The sequence below is a fragment of the Sphaerodactylus townsendi genome, linkage group LG05 (assembly GCF_021028975.2).
Source record: "Sphaerodactylus townsendi isolate TG3544 linkage group LG05, MPM_Stown_v2.3, whole genome shotgun sequence".
NCBI classification, from domain to species: domain Eukaryota; kingdom Metazoa; phylum Chordata; class Lepidosauria; order Squamata; family Sphaerodactylidae; genus Sphaerodactylus; species Sphaerodactylus townsendi.
Window position 1 is genome coordinate 85,683,239 of NC_059429.1, and position 18,268 is coordinate 85,701,506.

Consider the following 18,268-nt stretch of genomic DNA (forward strand, 5'->3'; position numbering starts at 1 on the left):
TCTTTCAGATAGGAAGAGATTTTCTGAGGAACAGAAATAAACGCAGACTGTCTACATCAGCTGCACCATTAGGAGTAGGTGTGCAGATTAATTTGAATTAGTGTCAAGGAATTAGAGGCATGCAGTGTATATTTTTAAGGTCAGCTTTATGTGAGACTGTTGGTTCAGGCAGAAATTCCAGAGTGCCATTTCTTGCCCTTCATCTTCATGTGGATATCCTTTAAGTAAATTTATGTCAAGTATTTATAAATATACCTACTGGAATCAAACCTGTTAAAGAAAATCAGTCCTCAGTACAGCTGTATTAAAATATCCAAACGATAATATTATTCAAGTTTACAAGGAAAAGCCAAATGCTTTTCATTTTAGTATGCTTCATTCTGTGTGTATTGTTGTCACAGGTTTATTTTATGATTTAGGGTTTTAACACACCAGTAATTAGGAAATTCTACTAAATTAGGTTAAGCATCCTGTTTACATTGATCACCTGATAACATACAGTCAGTATATTGTAATTCAGGGTTAATGCATTCTGAAGTATTTGTGGGGATAACAGGAAGACTGAGAAAACCTGGTCCTATTATTGTACATGAGTTTTTAATACTTAGCCACATACTGTATCTTACTTGGCAGCAAGGTTACTTACTTGAAGCCACTCTGCATTAGGGTTTCTTTTTCTAGCAGGAACTATGCTTTGAACAGTTGCAGACAGCCAGAAATTAACTATGTGCTGTTTTTTTCCATCGTATCTTTCATGTGAAAAGCTGTACCTGTTGAATTTGTACCTGTCATGCCAGTTTACCTGAATTCTCCCTTTTCAATCTGACAAAGCGTGTTAGCCTGGTTGTTATTAAGAGGGAATGGAATCAGCGTGTGAAAAAGCAAGCAAGCTCTAATGTAGTCCTGGATTTTACCCTGATACTTATGTGCACAAACTGCTTCATCATTTAGTCCAATTTCAGATTGATGTGAATGTTTGTAAAGAGTACACTTTGAACCTCATCAGTTTCATTTTGGATTTTTAAATCTCTTGCTGCAGAAAAACCACAACATAGTTTTTAATTAATTCCAATCTTTTTATTTTTAATTAATGCCACCATTTTACAATTGAGAAAGAAGCATACACCTGTAAGGTCCTTTCCTTTATATCCCTTCCCACAGGACAGAATCAATGAACAAGGCCAATGCCCTCACATGTGGCCTTCTGAAGTCTCCCTGCAGCAATGTAAAGATCAGTAAAATGGCACCTTCAGATAAGCCTCAATCTGGGAAGTCCTTTCCCTAAACCCAGCTTATTTCCAAAACACCAGTTAAATACAACATTTAAAAATCTTTACACCATCATACTCTCAATCCTGAGAAACATCCCATTGAGTTAATGTGTTCCTGCTTGCTGGGGTAAAGTGTAGATGACTGGGGAAGGCAATGGTAAACCACTCCATAAACAGTCTGCCTAGTAAAAGTTGTGAGGCGAGGTCACCCCATGGGTCTGTAATGACCTGGTGCTTGCACAGGGGACTACTTTTAACTTCTTACTGTGAACAGCTCATCAAGGAGAAGAAAATGCAGGATTTTAAGCAATGAGCTAGGTCCAAAGCTTCTGCTTGGCATGTGCAAAGACCCTTCCCTCCTGTTTTGAATTACCATCTCTTTCACACAAGGAGGCAAACAGACATCACTACTGGTCTTTATATAATTATAAAAGAGAATAGGCTTAAAAGCTTTTGTTTCCCAACCCAATTGGGAAAAAAGTCAATTTGTTTTCTACAAAGTTTCTCCTCTCAAAAGAAAGAGAAAGAATACCAGAGGGCCCTCTGTTCTACAGGAGCTCTTGCAATTCTATGGGTGTATATAAAGGCTTATGAAATCATTGGTGTTTAGTGACAAGTGCCTGGCAACCTTTTAACTAAACCCACAGGTTTGTCTTTTGCCTCCTGCCTCTAGTCCACCATCTTGGAAGAAGAGCCTGTGGTATTAATAAAAGGCTCATCTATAAAGGATTTAAAACTAGTGTAATCTGCATTTAGCCAATGGCATTAGGTAGCGTACAACACAGGAGACCATCTTCCATCAACAGTGCTTTTGCTAATTAAGTGTTTAGGAAGGAAAAGATGCGTGTCTTCTGCTTACACCCGTGCAATCTATCTCCTTCCAAGACTTAGTGCAACTCATCTCAAGCAGATCTAGTTTTTCTAACTGACTGGGAAAAACAGCAATGTGAGAAATGCTTCAGTTCAGCAAGCAAGAAATGTGGAAGTAACGTAGCTGCCAGATGCTTGCTTGGATCAAGGCCTTTGCTGGTAAATGTTTGGAATCAAGATTAATATGGATGCCTTCTGCCTCCATGAGACAAGTGCAGATGTTAGTCCAAGACAGTGTGGTTCCTGGGTTACATCTCCTAGCAGAAAATCAGGAATTGTAAGTTCTACACTTTTACAAATTACACAGCTCTCCTTTGGAAGCAAATTCTCCAAGATGGCTTAAGTTGGAGCACACCAGCTCCTATCCCAGAGATAAGGGCTTAACATACCATTCATACCCACCCATACCCATTCATACCCACCCATACCTCCCCCCACCCATATGCCTCTACCCAAGTTCTTATGCACGCATCCCTTTAAAAAATTAAAAAAACAAACAAATATCTTCGAGAAAGTCAAATAAGAACTTCATTCACAATATAGCCCCCACCCTGCAAGATCCTTTTTTGGACTCAATTTTTTTAATTTCTTTAAAAAATTAAAATATCCCCCCCCCAAAAGATCCACTAATATTTTACCCCTCCCTCCCTATAAGTCATTGCTCCCTTGACACAAGGTAAATGTATAAAACAAGTCTATGGCAGCCATTTCAAGTCATAATAGGATTTCCCATCATGGCTCAACCCCAAATGCTCACTCTCCACAGGAAATTAACCCTTCATTTGCGAAGACACTATATATATCCATCCTTCTTATTTGCAGGAAACTAAATCCTTTCAGATATACCAGGATACAACTCCTGGAACATGCACTGATTCCCAGGGACTCCTGTGGGGCCAGAATGGTCCCAAATGGACTGTTGCCGCCTCACTGCTTCTCACATGGTCCCGTGGCTCCTAGAGCCCAATTCAAACCAGCCCATCTTCTCTCGTGTCAGATCCAGGTCCCGTAGTCTGATAATGACCTCCCCAAGGAGGATGTTCTCCCAAAAGCCCTCTTCACTCAGGACACTGAGACGCAGCTCCCGCTGGTGGAGGTCTCCTTTTGGAATCCCATCATAGATAAGCTGCAAAATACAGAAGGTGTCAAGGTGTGAGTTGAATACCTATTTTTGGAAGGCTCAAACCAACAGCTGCCAACAGCGTGACTACATAATATATTGCTGCCAGGTCTATCCCTTGATCCAGTTGACAGAAGTGCTCTCCGAGCTCAGTATTCAAAACTTGATTCATAGGGGTGTTGCATCCTGATTTAGATTGGGACCATGGTGCATAAGGAGACAGAACTGTTTTCCTGACCTTACACAGCTCCAGAGATCCATTATTTGCCTTGTTGGGAAGTCTTAACATGTAGCATGAAGAGAAGGGAGATTAAGCAGAATGTCTATTCCAAATTATACAGATGTATCTTAACACAACAATGTATTTTCTTAGCATATAGCTCCAGGCAAGCATTATCTACCAGAGAAACCAAGAACAGCTGCTATCAAATAACAGCTTTCTATCCATAGAGACCATTAGATATATATTTTTTGTGTCACAGTACTGGATTTTTATATTAAATGCTGGCAAATGTTGCTCTAATCTGAGCAAACCTACCAGCAAACATTTATGGAATCAGTCCATTCTCTAAACGTAACAAAAGGTATCGAAGGCAGGCAAATAATCTCAGGAGCAGGTTGCCTACATTTTCAAAAGCCAAAACAATCTCCCAGTCAAGAACTTTTAACTGCTTGAGCAGCTGCCTGTCTTTATTAAGTCTGTATCAGCCCTTGCCTCGGCCCATTGGGGAAAGGCATGAAGAAGCATACCATTTCATTGTAAGTTGGGTTGCAAGTTTTTCGAGCAACTTTAGTTTTCCTCTTGGTGGTTTTCTGAGGATCAGGCAGAAGGTAGATCTTAACATAAGGGTCAGGGTCACTGCCATCCTGAAGAGGCTGCTGAAAAAGAAAGAGGAAGCCATTTCTAGCCTTCAGTTATTTATACCACACAGGGTTGCAGACATTAAATAAATTTGCTGGCAGCCACTGCTGTGATAGTCATAGCTCAGCACTTACCAGACCTCGGATGTGCATCACCATGATAAAGAGCTTGTTGTTCTTGTAGGAGATTGACAGCTTCACCTCTCCACCCATTTTCCCAACAGGTTGAGACCATGTAGCATCTAGGGGGGGGGGGGGGAAAGGGGGCAGTTTGCAGTTTGGGCAGAACAAAATAATCTTTCTAGGGACATAGAGTTTTCAATAGCAAGGACAAAGCAACTTCTATACATTTTCATAAAATTTACATCCTAAATCTCTGTAATCATTTTCCATATATACTTTGCCTCATTTAAGTCAGTATTCCCTCTCTCCTGTAAAGGTGTCTTACTGAATCACTCAAAACCTCATGTCAATTACTTACAAATATATAAGTCTCAATGAAAATGTTTACTTAGGAGGAAGCAGCAGATTTTTTCATATGACCAGGATTTTCAGTTATGTTTCCATACCAGACTTATTTTATGATAGCCAAGTGAGGGATCGGCAAGAACTTGCAGAGGGCATCCCATTTCCCCCTCCACTATTTCTTTTTCTCTCTCTCTCCAAAAGCCCTTGAAGGTTCCCCTGCCACACACTTCGCATTTCCTTCTCTCCTTCCCACCTACCTGCTAATCTACATTTATTCCCCCCCCCCCCCACTCCATCTTCAGCTTTCCCTCTTTCACTTCCTTCATTCCCACTGGCAACCTCTACTTGGGAAAACTATGGCCCAGTTGTGCGATGTTGGCTGCCGGGCTGGGCCCAATTGTTTGGGGGAGGGAAACCTGCAAAGACTCATGGAGGTACCTCACATTTCCCTGTATCCCCCTCCCACTGTTCCTTCTTTCCTTTATCACCTTTACCTGCTTCTTTCTGACCTCCTCACTGCCCCACCAATATTCTTTGAATCCCCACATTTTCCAATATATGCATATTTACATCATAAATACCCTTGATTTTCTCAACATTGGGGGTTCAAAGCAGCTTACTTTATCTCCTGTGCTCCATTTTATCCTCATAATAACCCTGTGTGGTAGGTTAGGCTGAAAACAGATCTCAGATGGCATCCATTTCAACAGCAACAACACCTTTAATGGCATGGAATCATGCAACTATAAATAAGCAGTTACATATATGAGGAAAAGAATACAGAAAAGTGATGCTAAGAACAGAGCTGTTGAGCCATCACAAGAAATTTAGCCACATCTTCTGTTCTTTGGGGGCACCGATCACCTAAAAGAAGATGAATCTTTGCTTTATCAGAAAGTGAATGCCAGTGTTTAATGTGTGGTTCAATCACTGTTTTCCAAGCGAGTGATACAGTTTAGGGTATAATAACATATGATCAAGTGATTCAATCTTTCGCTGTGAATAGGGGCATAATCTTTTGTGGTAAGGTATCTGTAAGAATCTATCCCAAAGAAGTGCAGAGGGGAGAATATTCATAGGAGCTTGCATGAAAACCCGCCTTAGCTACAGCGAAGATAAACAATAAAAATAAGATGGAAAAGAACTATTTGGATATATTCCAAATCTTATAGGTGAGCTAAATGTCAGACGGTAAGATGAAAAAATGTGGATTTTGATATCAGTTTTTGTTTTAAAAGGTTAAAAATATGACTCGTCCATATTAACGAAAAAGTCCAATGAAAAGCCCAAAGAGGTTTATCTTGTTAATTATTTGTGTACTCCATTTGGTACAGTACGAGTCATTCAACATAAAACTGGTTAAACTTCCAGGCATAGACCTAAAATGAAGACGTAGCCAGTATTTCAATGTATATAGCCATCTCCATTAGATTCGAACCAGTTTCAGAGCAGAGAGTGTAATAGGTTACACAGTTGGGGACTCCTAGCAGGTTTTGAAGAAAATGTAATTGAATCTGTTCAAGTGGTTTCAGGTTGGGGTACCAAACAAAATATGTGATAGCATTCTAATTCTACAGATTCTGATGGCTGCTGGTACATACTGACCTCCCTTTAAAAAGAAGTGTCTAATTGCCATTACACTCTGTTTTGCCATAGTGATTATTTGTTTAAATTGTACAGACCAGTTCAGATTACACTGAAAACGTATACCCAGAAAATGGAAACTTTTGACCTGTTCGATGTATTTTCCTGTGAGGAACCAAAGTTTTGGCTTCCAATATTTTTTGGGTTTTTTGCAATTGATGACAAGACTATTTTCCTCACAGTAGTTGGCAAAAGCACGCAGTAGGCAGTCCAGACCAATTTTGATGCGGGAGAGTAGAACTGTGTTGTCCATGTACAATAGAGTTGGAATTATCGAGATTAAGCATGGGGCAATGGTCCTCTGTGAGCGGTAGAGATTTTGTGAGGTCGCTAAGGAAGAGGTTAAAAAGGAATGGGGCCAAGATACAGCCTTGCTTGACGCCCTTATTGGAGATCACTTCTGCAGTTAAATGCCCAAGGTTGTTGCAGTGTATTCTGCAACTCATGGATGAGTAAAGCTTCTGGATTAAGACAAGGAGACAAGAGTCAATACCCACTGCTTTCAGCTTATCCCACAGGAGATGGAATCAAAGGGCTCTTTAGGTCAAGGAAGGCAGCATAGAGACTGTTACCCTTGGCTTTACTGTATTTCTCAGCTAGATGATTTAGGACTACACAGTGATCTCAAGTTGAATGTTCTTTATAAAGCCAATTTGTTCTGATTTCAAAAGTGAAGTTGCCCATTCTAAGAGTTTCTCTAGGAGATGGCTCGGATATAATTTGCCTGCAATAGACAGCAGGCTTATGGGTCTATAGTTAGATGGAATGCCTGGATCCCTTCTCTTGTAAATTGGCATGATCATAGCTGATGTCCAGGCTTTACGTAATTGGCCACAGTTGTCAATCACAGTAAATAAAGCTGCCAAAGTTGGAGCACATTTCTGGATGTAACCGGTCTGGTCCAGGAGCCTTTCCACATTTAAGTTTGCTGATTAAATGAAGTATGTCATCAGTGGTGACAGCAGGCCAATCTGGGGTTCCTGGAGGGAATCTTCATTTGCAGAAAGTATAATAGAGGGGTCAAAGAATATGTTGTTATAATGTTCCTACCTTGCAAATATAGGGGTATTTGGTGAAATGGGTCTCAAGGGAAGGGCATGAGAGACAAGTTGCCAAAAGTATTTGGAATTCTTGGCTTTGGCAGCATCAATCAGGGCATCCCAGTTCCTTTGGAAAAGCTGGCATTTCTTAGAGGTCATCAGTTGTTGAAATTGGAGCTTAGTCTGGGAATATGCCTCATGGGGTGTAAGAGAAGGTTTGTCCAAGATGGCGGGCACGAAGGTAGATTTTTATTTGTAAACACTCAGCATCAACCCATGAGGCTATGGGCCTATTAGAGACAGAAGAAGGGTCTGCAGTCTTGGGATGAATAAAATGATTGATCCATGATGTTACGATCTCATACTGTTTGATGGCCTCCTCCGGCAAAGTAGCATTGATAATAGCAACAGACTGATTGGTCATTTGGTCTTCCATCACTACTTTATTTAATAGGAGCTCACTGCGTGGAGACCATTTGAAGGGGGTAAAGTGAGTGGTAATTATAGCCAACTCCAATGGAGGTTGATAATCTGGGACAGGAGTTTTGCTGTTTATTGAAATGAATAATGGGAGATGGTCACTTCCTGTTCTATTTAGTATTTGGAAGGAAGTAATATATCTTAACAGATTAGGGTCATCCATTTCATGAAGGTACACCTGCTTCTTTTATCATTTAGGTGGATTTTAACCACCCAATGCATTTTTTCAGGATTCAGATTCTGAAAGCCCAAGGCTTTTCTCAGAAATACAGAAAGATCTGTCATGTTTGTTCATGGGTCCAGTCTCTGGATTTGAGTATCCAGAGCCAGTGTGGTATAGTAGTAAAGAGCAGGTGGTCTCTAACCTGGAGAACCAGATTTGATTCATGAGTGGTGGACAGATTTATTACCTACTCCTACATCCCTGCTGGGTGACCTTGGGCTAGTCACAATTCTTTGGAACTCTCAGCCCCATCTACCTTACAAGGTGTCTGTTGTGGGAAGAGGAAAGGAAAAGGACGTAAGCCACATTGAATCTCCTTACAGGAGAGAATAAGGTGGGGTATAAATCCAGAGCGTTACCCGACAACAACTAATCTAAACTCTTCTTTTTCTATCCATAGAGACCATGTTGAGAATTAGATATATTAATTTCATACTGAGATGCCTTGGTTCTCCTTCCCTACGATCAGTACTGATCCAGATGCAAGGGCTGTATAATTTCTAGACAGAGAACTAGTGTGGTGTTGTGGTTAGTGTGCTAGATTAGGACAGGAAAGGCTTAAGTCTCATGTATAAATCCTCATTCTACCACTGAAGCCCATGAGGGAGGTCCTGAACTAGTGCCTTTCAGCCTAACCTAATGAACATGCTGGTTGCTGCAAGGTAAGACGGAGAGGAGAGAACACTGTATGCTTCCTCGTGCTTTTTGGAGAAAGAACAGAAATTTACCTGCAGGTTTTGGAGCTGGGTTGGTGCCTGCAGCCACTTCATCCCTTGGAAGGGGATGGAGAAATGTATACAGCAGATCAGACTGCAAGAAAAGCACACGGTAAGGTCAGACAGGGCCGTAGGTATAGATTTTTTATGGGTTGGGTTTGGGAGGTGGGGCCATGCCCCCTCGCCCCTGGGGGCGTGGCCACACCTCCCCAAACTTCGCCCCTGGCCTCAGTGCTTATAAAAGCAGTTCTCTGAGGCCAGGGATAGCAGACTCCCCTGCCTCCCCGTCCCCCACCCCAACTGGCTGGGCTCCCAGCTGACAGCTGGCAGTCCCTTCTGCCCTCCCCTCTGGGCGGAGGCGTAGCTAGGGAAAATGGAGCCCAGTGCAAAATCTGAGTTTTGGGGGGCCCCCATGGGTGGCTGCTGTGATGCTGGGATCCACCCCCAAACAGCATCATTTTCAATGATGTTTAAACAAGGAAGCCCACATTCTCCTTTTAAATCCACCTTAATGGGAGAATCTGGGGTCCCCAGTTAAAACAACATTGAAAGTGATGCTGTTTGGGGGAGGATTACCCCCCCCCCCCGAAACAGCATCACTTTCAATTTTTAAACTAGGGACCTCAGATTCTCCCTTTAAATCCATGCCGAAGGGAGTGGATTTAAAAGGAGAATCTGGGGAAATTTGGGGGGTGCCTGCTGTCAGGGGTGCAATTGTTAAGCTAGCAGCATCAAACTTTCAGGGTATCTTTAGGAGACTCTCCTGAAGATACCACCCAGGTTTGGTGAAGTTTGGTTCTGGGGTTATGGACCCTCAAAGGTGTAGCCCCCATCTCCTATTAGCTCCCATTGGAAACAATGGGGGATGGGGCACCCCTTTGGGACCCCCTGAACCAAACCTCACCAAACCTGGGTGGTATTATCAGGAGAGTCTCCCAAAAAAAATCCCTGAAATTTTGGTGCTGCTACTAGCCAAAAAACGGCGACCCCTGCAGGCCAAAAACGAAAAAAAACCACTTAAAATAAAAAAACCACAAATGGGGGGGCGGAGCTTTGGTCATGTAAGGGGGGGTTAAACCCATTGTGGGTCAGACACAAGTTTATCCTTTTAATCATGAGTCACTGACTTCTGATAAACAAATCAGAGGATTTCCAGGCTTGGCCTGGTAACTAATGGGGAGATTACTGGCTAGGGCCACCACCATGCACTGATGTCATTTCCCATGTGCCCAGGTGTGATGCTAGCATGTCTCTCGGGATGCTCTGGCATTTGGGCAAAATGTCAGTCACTCACATCCCCTAGTGATGTGCTGATGCCACTTCTAGACACACAAGAAGTGACATCAGAATGTTGGGATGATGTCAATGTTCCCCCCCCCCCATTTTCCTTCCTCCTTCCCCCGCTGGCCAGCTGACTGTTAGTCGGGAAGCACCTGCTAACAAAGAATGGCAACCTTGCCACACCAACCATCTCAAATGATAGTTTGGTTGGGTATGTTATCTCCACATATTACCTTCACAGGTTATAAGAAGCAAATACTTTCTTGGGGGTGAAGAAACTTAAAGCTCCTTAGTAAGTAAAATGCTTAAGCTTATGCACAGTAGTTACATTCTAAAGGTAAGAATCATTTCCTCCCATTATACGAATGAGAAAGCAGTCACATGATGAGCAAGCTAGATGCCAAATTTCCAGCAGGGATATTGCTACTCTGTTTGCTATTATTGTCACATACGTACTCCTGTCTCTGGTGTTCTGGATACTATCTAATACAGTGGTGGCGAACCTATGGCACTCCAGATGTCCAAGGACTACAATTCCCATCAGCCCCTGCCAGCATGGCCAATTGGTCATGTTGGCAGAGGCTGATGGGAACTGTAGTCCATGAACATCTGGAGTGCCATAGGTTTGCCACCACTGATCTAATAGCTAAAAGAAGGCTCCCAGATTTACAGCTGAAAAAGGAAAGTGAATGCAACTTATCTTTGTATCAGTAAGATTACCTTCAGTAGCATTTTAAGTGTTTATATAAGAACTATAGAAACAGGCATTTGTAGAAAGGAAGAAGTGATACTCTAGTATACACTGCAGTCCTTTCATGCAAGTTAATTTTTGTCTAACTTACATCAACATCTTTCCCTCTCCCACTGCAAGGAATTATTTTTACCTCGGCTACTTCAGGGGCAGCATGGAGTAGATTCCAGATGTAGCCATTCAGTTCCTCTTTCCTCTTTTCTGCCACTGCCTCCCCTCGTGAGCGTCCAATCACAAACCTGCTGGGGAAGCTGGAAAATTGTGGCATGGAAGGATGTGGTGGGGTAGGAGATATAAACATAGACCACAGCCATTAAAAAAATACTGAACTCAAGTATCAGGATTGCCCAAGATCCCCGTTTCTTGCAGCAGTATTATTCACACATTAACTTCAGAAGTATTAATGCTATCACATTGTAGCATATGGACTACGACTGATATCATTCTTTGAAAGTCCCACTTCTATTCACCTTCTAGTTAGCCAGTTGGGTTAATGGTTACAGTGACAGACAAGGATCTGGGAGATCTAGGTCTGAATCTTCACTCTGCCATGGAAGTTTGCTTGATGACCTTGGGGCCATCACATTCTCAGTCTAAATTACGTCACAGGGATGTGGGGTAAGATGGAACAGTAGAGAACAAAGGAAGTTGCTTTGGGTCCCCGCTGGGGAGAAAGGTGGGTTATAAATAGGTGTATATATATTTATAATTGATAAGCAGATTAAATGTTTACTAATTCATGGTGCTTTCTATTGGAAGACTGGGGAGTGGCTTTACTAAGGCAGGACAGCTTCTGATGCAGACAGTTTGCTGCATGTTAAGAAGTGTTTTTTTTCTTTCTGCTAAAAGATAAAAATCAGGGAAGCAATAAGCCTTGGCCTGACCAAGAACAGGTTTTCTCCCGTCTCCTCTTGAAGTGTGAGGATTCAGCACCAAAATATAGCGGTGCTTATTGCATCAGAGTGGGGTATATGCCACAGGTATGAATGCAAAGCAAATACCAATACATTTTATAATCAAGCAAAAAAGCCACAATGCAAAATAAAATAGACTAGTCAACCTGGCTAGTTCAGGAGGTGATTATTTCCTGACCCAAAATGAAGAGATCTTTCCTGAGAGAAAACAGTTTTCATTTGACGAAAACAGGGAAGCACAGAGCAGAGAACGTACCCAGGAAACAGATCTTTACATATGAATATAATCAATTGCTCAGATTTGCCCCCTGAGTTTATACTCAGCAAGAAAGACATGAATGGAGAAGGAGCCTTGAAAAATAATGGAGCTAACCTGGGTAGAAGAGAGGAAGGAACAATGAGGCGTAGCTTGTTGTGCAACTCCTGGAACTCCTCAAAAGTGCGCTGGATGTAGGTGATCTCAGAAGGGTTCTCCCGTTTCACTTTCACAATGTATATCTGTTAGGCAGAGAGAGAAAGTCTGCTTATAGTCCAACTGCAGATCCCAAAATGTTGATCTACAAAAGGTACAAACCGTCCTCCGCTCAAACTCCACTTTAGGGCCAATGACCCATTGTGGAAAGTGCTGACAGTTGCAGATCTGCTCGTGTTTCTCCCCCCCCCCCCTCCCCAGATATTATTTTGATCCTGGAAAGTTTATTTCCAAGATTGTGCATTGGGAAGCTGCAGTAAGAAGGACAAATGGGAAAAACCACTTCTCCTCCATCAGCAGAGCTGCACTGATTGAAGAGGCAGAAGGCAATTTCATTCATTGCCCCTTGCCACTGCAGACCCCCAAACTGCATGACTATTTGTCCACCTGGGTCCCATGAAGCTAGGAATGAGCCTTCCTGGAGTCAGAAAGGACTGGTGGAAGAAGGAAAACCTGGGAAGTAACTGGGATCTTTCTGTTTACACACTGAGGGAGCCAAACCATTGCTTACACCCCCTTGTCTCTCATTACACCAAAATATCTGCCAAAGGGACTCACATAGCCCTTGCTGGGATTGAAGACTTTTTCATGCCGCCATAAGAAGACATCAACGATCCGGCTAGAGGTCTTGATAGTGTGCACACGGGGAGCAAAGGAAAGCGTTGGCTGAGAATCTGAAGCTGTGAATTTCATCTGTGCCAGATTGTGAATGAAGAAGTTGAGCTTTGTGGCTACACTGCCCAGACTGGACTCTATCAACCTGCATGAAATGTCCAAGTTGCAGATAAATAAGGCATAGAGCTGTTCTACAGCAAAATATTCATTAACCCCAACAATCTCTCACAGACGATCCTGGAAGACCAAAGCTTCCCTAAATCTTTCTGTGGAGGCAGCTTTGAGACACTGAGTTGGTTGGTAATATTAGCACCCACTCACCTGGTGAAATAGGTGGTGGCATCTGCCTCAGAGTCCTGAGGTCTCAGTGCATCATAGACATACTTGAGGTCCTCAAGGTCAGACAGCTCAGGAATCCCACAGGATAACATCTGGGTGTCAAACAAGCCACAGATTAGCATTACACAATGACTGAACTTGTGCTGCGTACATTCCGTGTTTCTGAGATGTACCATGTGAAACCTGGTTTCCTAAAAACTACCCCCCTCCCCACACACCAAAGAAAATAACCACACAGGCAGAACAGCGAGAAGAGGAAAGATACATCTTCCAAGAATCCTGCACCTTTTAGAGAATTCCATGCCAAGAATTGTTTCCATAGCATAAGCAATCCAAATTTTTAAACAGAGGACAGTGTCCCCCTTTCAAAGCTTGATGGTGCCAAGAACATGCAGGAATTGCTCATATGGAATGGTGTTTCACTTTTCACCTACCCTCCTCTCCCACCAAGTGCAGTGCACAAGATTTTGGTTTTACCCCACACCATGAGGAAGGGTGGGCAATAGTATAGGAAAAAGGTAGGGGAAGCATCTAAGTGAGCCTCCCAGCTTAACTTGGGCTTCCTTCCAAACTCAGCATTCTCAAAAAGAGGTATGTTGTCTAAGCAGCCTAAACTGCTTTTTGTTTGGACAGGAAGAGAAGTTATCCCTCATCATGATAAATCTTGTACTCCTCTCAGGCCGGGTGAGGTGGTTTAAGTCAGTGAGTTCAGTCACAATACTTCATAATGGAAGAACTGTAGGCTTGGAAAGCCAACAGCAGTTCCTTGTTCTTCAAATCGAGACCTATTCTCACCATTCTGTATCTCTCTGCACAGCACCTAAACCTAACTGCAAAGGTCAGCAACAGATCCCATGCTATGGGGTTCAAGGAAGAGTTTTAAAGATCCCAGTTGGGCAGATGCAGTGCAGCTGAATGTTATGGGGAACAGAGAAGGGAGGATGGAGCATCTCACCAGGCCCAACAGGTTGAGGAAGAGATGGGTGTGCTTGCGGATCAGGTTGTAGGCCTGGCAGCAGAGATCAACAAAGTCATGGAAACGGCTGGAAGGCTTGTCCCCACCATTGATGACATATGCCATATCAGATGTAAAGACAAATGGAGCTCGGTCTCTGTATGGAAGGAATACACATATATGAGATTATGGCTAATCCCAGGAACAAAAGAATCCTAAATTTTTCATGGGCCTGTACCAACCACACAGTTCCAAAGGCTTAGGGGCACTTTAGGTTAAGTTAATGTCTGTTAATTCCACCTTCCCTCTGCTGTTCAGCCCCCCTAATTTGTTTTCCCTGGGAATCAGCAGATCTTCAAACACAACATAGTAGGCAATGTGGGGGCTTGGCATGGAAGTGAGAATCAGCAGAAATCACCACACCATACCTGAAAAAGAAAACTAACATGCCCTGGAGTCTTGAATAGATGCCACTGTTCCAAACACCTCAGTCTCCTCAGAATCCTTGGTCCTATCACACAATATACTACTCTGAGGGACCTCGAAAAAATATCAGTTCCCCTACTGAAACAAAACCACATATCTGGTGATGGTGGTTTATCAGTAGCAGAAAAAAAAATCCTGAAACATTTCACAGAGAAAATAAAGTAACATTCTTTTTACATTAAGTGAACAAGTGCTTCATAGTGTACAAGCAGATAGCCACATGGTGACATGCACTACTGAAAATGTTTTTCCCCACCTATCAGAAATGATACTTTACACAAAGAAGTTTATGTATTAAGAACTTTTTAATGTACACATAACATCTGATGAAGGGTGCTTTTACTCTCAAAAACTTATACCTCAAAAATTTATTGGACTTGAATCTAGCTGTTTCTCCTACAAAACAACATGGATACTCTCTGAAAAATATTCTGCTGTTAGCGCACTACAATGTCTGGAATTTCAAACAAACGTGAGAGCAAATTTAGCACCCAATTAAGATTTAGCACCCAATTAAGGCAGACTGTAGTTTGACCTCCAAAGTAAATAAATGTTGCAGGTAAAATTCAGCATATTAGGTAAAATTCAGCATATCTCTACAAATTCTATGTACAATAAGAAAACAGGCTCTGTAACCACCGGATAATGGAGGGTGTGCTTCAATAACCTCCACAGTATCCATGCAAAAAGATAGCTCATATGCTTCCACCCTAACTTCAGCAGCCAAATATGCTATACGATTATCTTTCCAAACATCTGATCATCTTTCCAAAAGGAAACTGTCTCAGTAAATGTGTAGCAGGATAAAACAATGTTTATTTTAAAATGAAATGCACAGTTAACTGTATACCAGACAACGTTACTCATCAGAACCAGAATTCTGTGTTTCATACTTTGTTTTATCTTGTTCTGCCTTTGTTAGATTTTTATAAAATTTTAATGGAATGTTATTATAAATGTTTATTGTGACCTTGTTAGGGACTTTCTATCTAATAGATACTTTAAGTGTGAAAGACATTAAAGGTATGTTGGGGGGGATGACCCCAATGTAATAGTCAAGACTATACACATAATAACCTCTTATCAAATCTGATTATTTTCTCAGCACTCCGTTTTCCCTGTGTGCTCACAAAACCTCTGGATTCATTCTCAAGCAACGGCAAACTAATCAACTCTTATAGAGTGTGTTTTGCATAGGACACTCACCTCTTGATGTTGCCAAACATTTGGGCATGGCCCAGAAACCTGCCAAAGTCAATGTGAAACATATGGCCAGTGGTCTTGAGCATGATGTTGTCATTGTGCCGGTCACAGATTCCCAGTACATAAGTGGCTACACAGCAGCCAGCGCATGAGTAGATGAAGTTCTCCACCGCCTGGGAAATTAAGATGCCTTGTATTGGAATCATGTAAAGATCTTATTTGCATAGACAATAGGACCAAGCAGATTTGGGGAGTGGGGGAGATGGAGGGGTGGAAGGATCATGAAAACATTTAGAGGGATGTTTGGAAAAAGAACAAGTTGGGGGGCTTAGATGGCAGAATGGTTCCTAATGTTACCTTGAAATAAGCTTCCTCTCACATTAGCTCTTATATAAGGTCAGCTGTCCAGTTGAGCCAACTGACATCTTCATGACCTTGGAGCAAGGCTTGTTCACTATCTTTCCCCAGATATCATCTGACAATGAATGAAAACTTTTGTTTACTCTAGCTCTGTAGCAAAGTTTCATGATGAAAGGCTGTATTTTGCTGACTTGCAGCATTTGAGCTTGTCCATTTTGAACTGCTTTTAGACAGCAACTTCCTTATTTTTGTATAGTCTAGACAGCAAAACTGCCATTCAAATTTGTAATAAAGACAATAAATAACTTCTCTCTAATCTATCATTTTTCTAAGGAAACAAATGTTTTCGGAACTCGCACACAAGCAAAGACAGGTACGCATATGCATACCCTCATCGTAGTGCTTTTGCTTTGCTTGGTGCATCAAATATATCATTTCAGATGAGCGACTTGGAACAAACTGGTTTTGTTCCTAGTGCAGCTTGAACATAAACCTGAAAATTGGTTAGTGAATGGCCCTCAAAACAACATGTTATTTTCCCTCTTCTTCTGCCTTTACCTTTTCATATTCATCTTCCTTGGGGTTGTGCTTCTGTAGCCAGTCTGCAAGGGGACGATCCTTGAAAGAGCCTGTCACCCCGTGCTCCACCTGGATCTTTCGCAGAGTTTCTGCATTAGGGATCATCTCCACCATCCCTGTAAAACACAGCAAGGAGCTACAGAGTTAGTTTACAGCAGCAGCTTTTCACTTTCTACTCACACGAACAACTTAACCAAGGAAGAATTTGGGCTGAGATTTTGACTGTAAAGCTCTGGAACATCTTATTCTCTTTGGGAAAAGAATGTATTTATGTGTTAAGAAAAGAGACTAGCTTCTATAATTCAGGGAACTATGTGTTACTCTAGTCATGTTGAATGAAGAGTATTGCCATCTATGCTGGGAGGAAGTTGCTAAAGGCCTTAAGAAGGTCGGGGTTTGGCAGAACGCAAGTGAAGAAACTATTATAAACAAAATGGACCGTGCTCCATGAAAGCAGCTTGACTCAATGTGACCCTTCCAGCTCAGAAATGCTACGAAATAATATAAAGAGCTACATGTGCTAAACAATTCAGCTGACTCCCAGGGAGAGGGAGTAGAAAAAGGAATTAAGAGAGTATCTTTCTAATACAGGTAGCAAAAGTTCATGTGCCAGAACAAAGGAAAACACTAAATACATGTAATTGGGAGGAGTGAGAGGACCTCACACACCTGGTTTTTATCTATGAAGAACGTGAATATTTGGAGGAGGGGTCAGAAGACAATGGTCACATTGTTCTTTGGGAGATATATATGTATATTGGACATGGCCTACCCACCCTAGCAGAGGGAGGGGAAGAGTTGCTATGCAAGGGAAGGGGAGTGAGGGAGGGGAGTGAATGAGGCCGTTTCCGCACGGCCGTGGAGGCGCCTCCACGCCGGCAGAATTCTCTCGGGCCAAGGGTGGAGGCGGAGGCCATCTCAGAGATGGAAGTACGCGGGCGGCCTCCAGACAGGGACGGCAGGTGGCTCCAAGATCGGAGATGCCTCGTCCCCGTCACACTCGCAGTGTCCCCGCTGTCGGGCCTGTTGGTCGTTGCAGCTGGGCCTGACGCTGCCCTCCGACCTCCAGGGGTCGGGGGACAGCGTGGGCGGGGCTTCGACGGCCAGCAGGCCGACGACGGGGACACGGTGAGTGGAACGGGGAAGGGAAACAGCATGTTCCCGGCGGTGCTGTTCGTACCGCGCCGCCGGGAACACACTGTTGAAGGAAAAACAACCCTTTAAAGGGTTGTTTTTCAGGGCGGCTAGACGCCGCCCTGGGGGAGAGGGAGCGGAGTCAGCCGCTTGAAGCGAATGGTTTTCCCCAGATCAAGGCCATCCCACATTCCTGTGGGCTTCTACTAATGGGCCAAAAGCGGAAACAGCCTGAGTGAGGAGTGGCATGCAAGGGAGGGGAGGGAGGGCCCCCGGCATCTGGACATGGCCCACCCACCCACCCTAGCAGAGTGAGGGGAGAGAGGGGTAGGGTGCCATGCAAGGGAAGGGGTGGGTGCCATGCAAGGGATGGGGTGGGTAGGGAAGGGGGCATGCAAGGGAGGATATATATATATATATACACACACACACACACACACACACACACACACACACACACACACAAATATATATGTATGTATATGT

The 18,268-nt window shown here is 42.9% G+C and overlaps 1 protein-coding gene across 6 annotated transcripts in view; it reads right to left on the bottom strand.

Moving 5' to 3' along the window:
• Positions 1-1,055: 1,055 nt before the first annotated feature.
• The window catches only part of PIK3C2B (phosphatidylinositol-4-phosphate 3-kinase catalytic subunit type 2 beta), a 127,667-nt gene continuing 110,454 nt past the window's right edge, over positions 1,056-18,268 (bottom strand). For all 6 annotated transcript variants that reach the window (XM_048496548.1, XM_048496551.1, XM_048496550.1 and 3 more), the window contains 11 exons: positions 16,628-16,764; positions 15,713-15,882; positions 14,021-14,177; positions 13,048-13,157; positions 12,670-12,871; positions 12,013-12,137; positions 10,859-10,976; positions 8,706-8,787; positions 4,258-4,364; positions 4,012-4,140; positions 1,056-3,267 (listed from right to left, as the gene is read on the bottom strand). In XM_048496548.1, the coding sequence (XP_048352505.1) occupies positions 3,079-3,267; positions 4,012-4,140; positions 4,258-4,364; positions 8,706-8,787; positions 10,859-10,976; positions 12,013-12,137; positions 12,670-12,871; positions 13,048-13,157; positions 14,021-14,177; positions 15,713-15,882; positions 16,628-16,764 (1,526 nt within the window). In that variant the 3' untranslated portion in view covers positions 1,056-3,078. The remainder of the gene's footprint in view (positions 3,268-4,011; positions 4,141-4,257; positions 4,365-8,705; positions 8,788-10,858; positions 10,977-12,012; positions 12,138-12,669; positions 12,872-13,047; positions 13,158-14,020; positions 14,178-15,712; positions 15,883-16,627; positions 16,765-18,268) is intronic.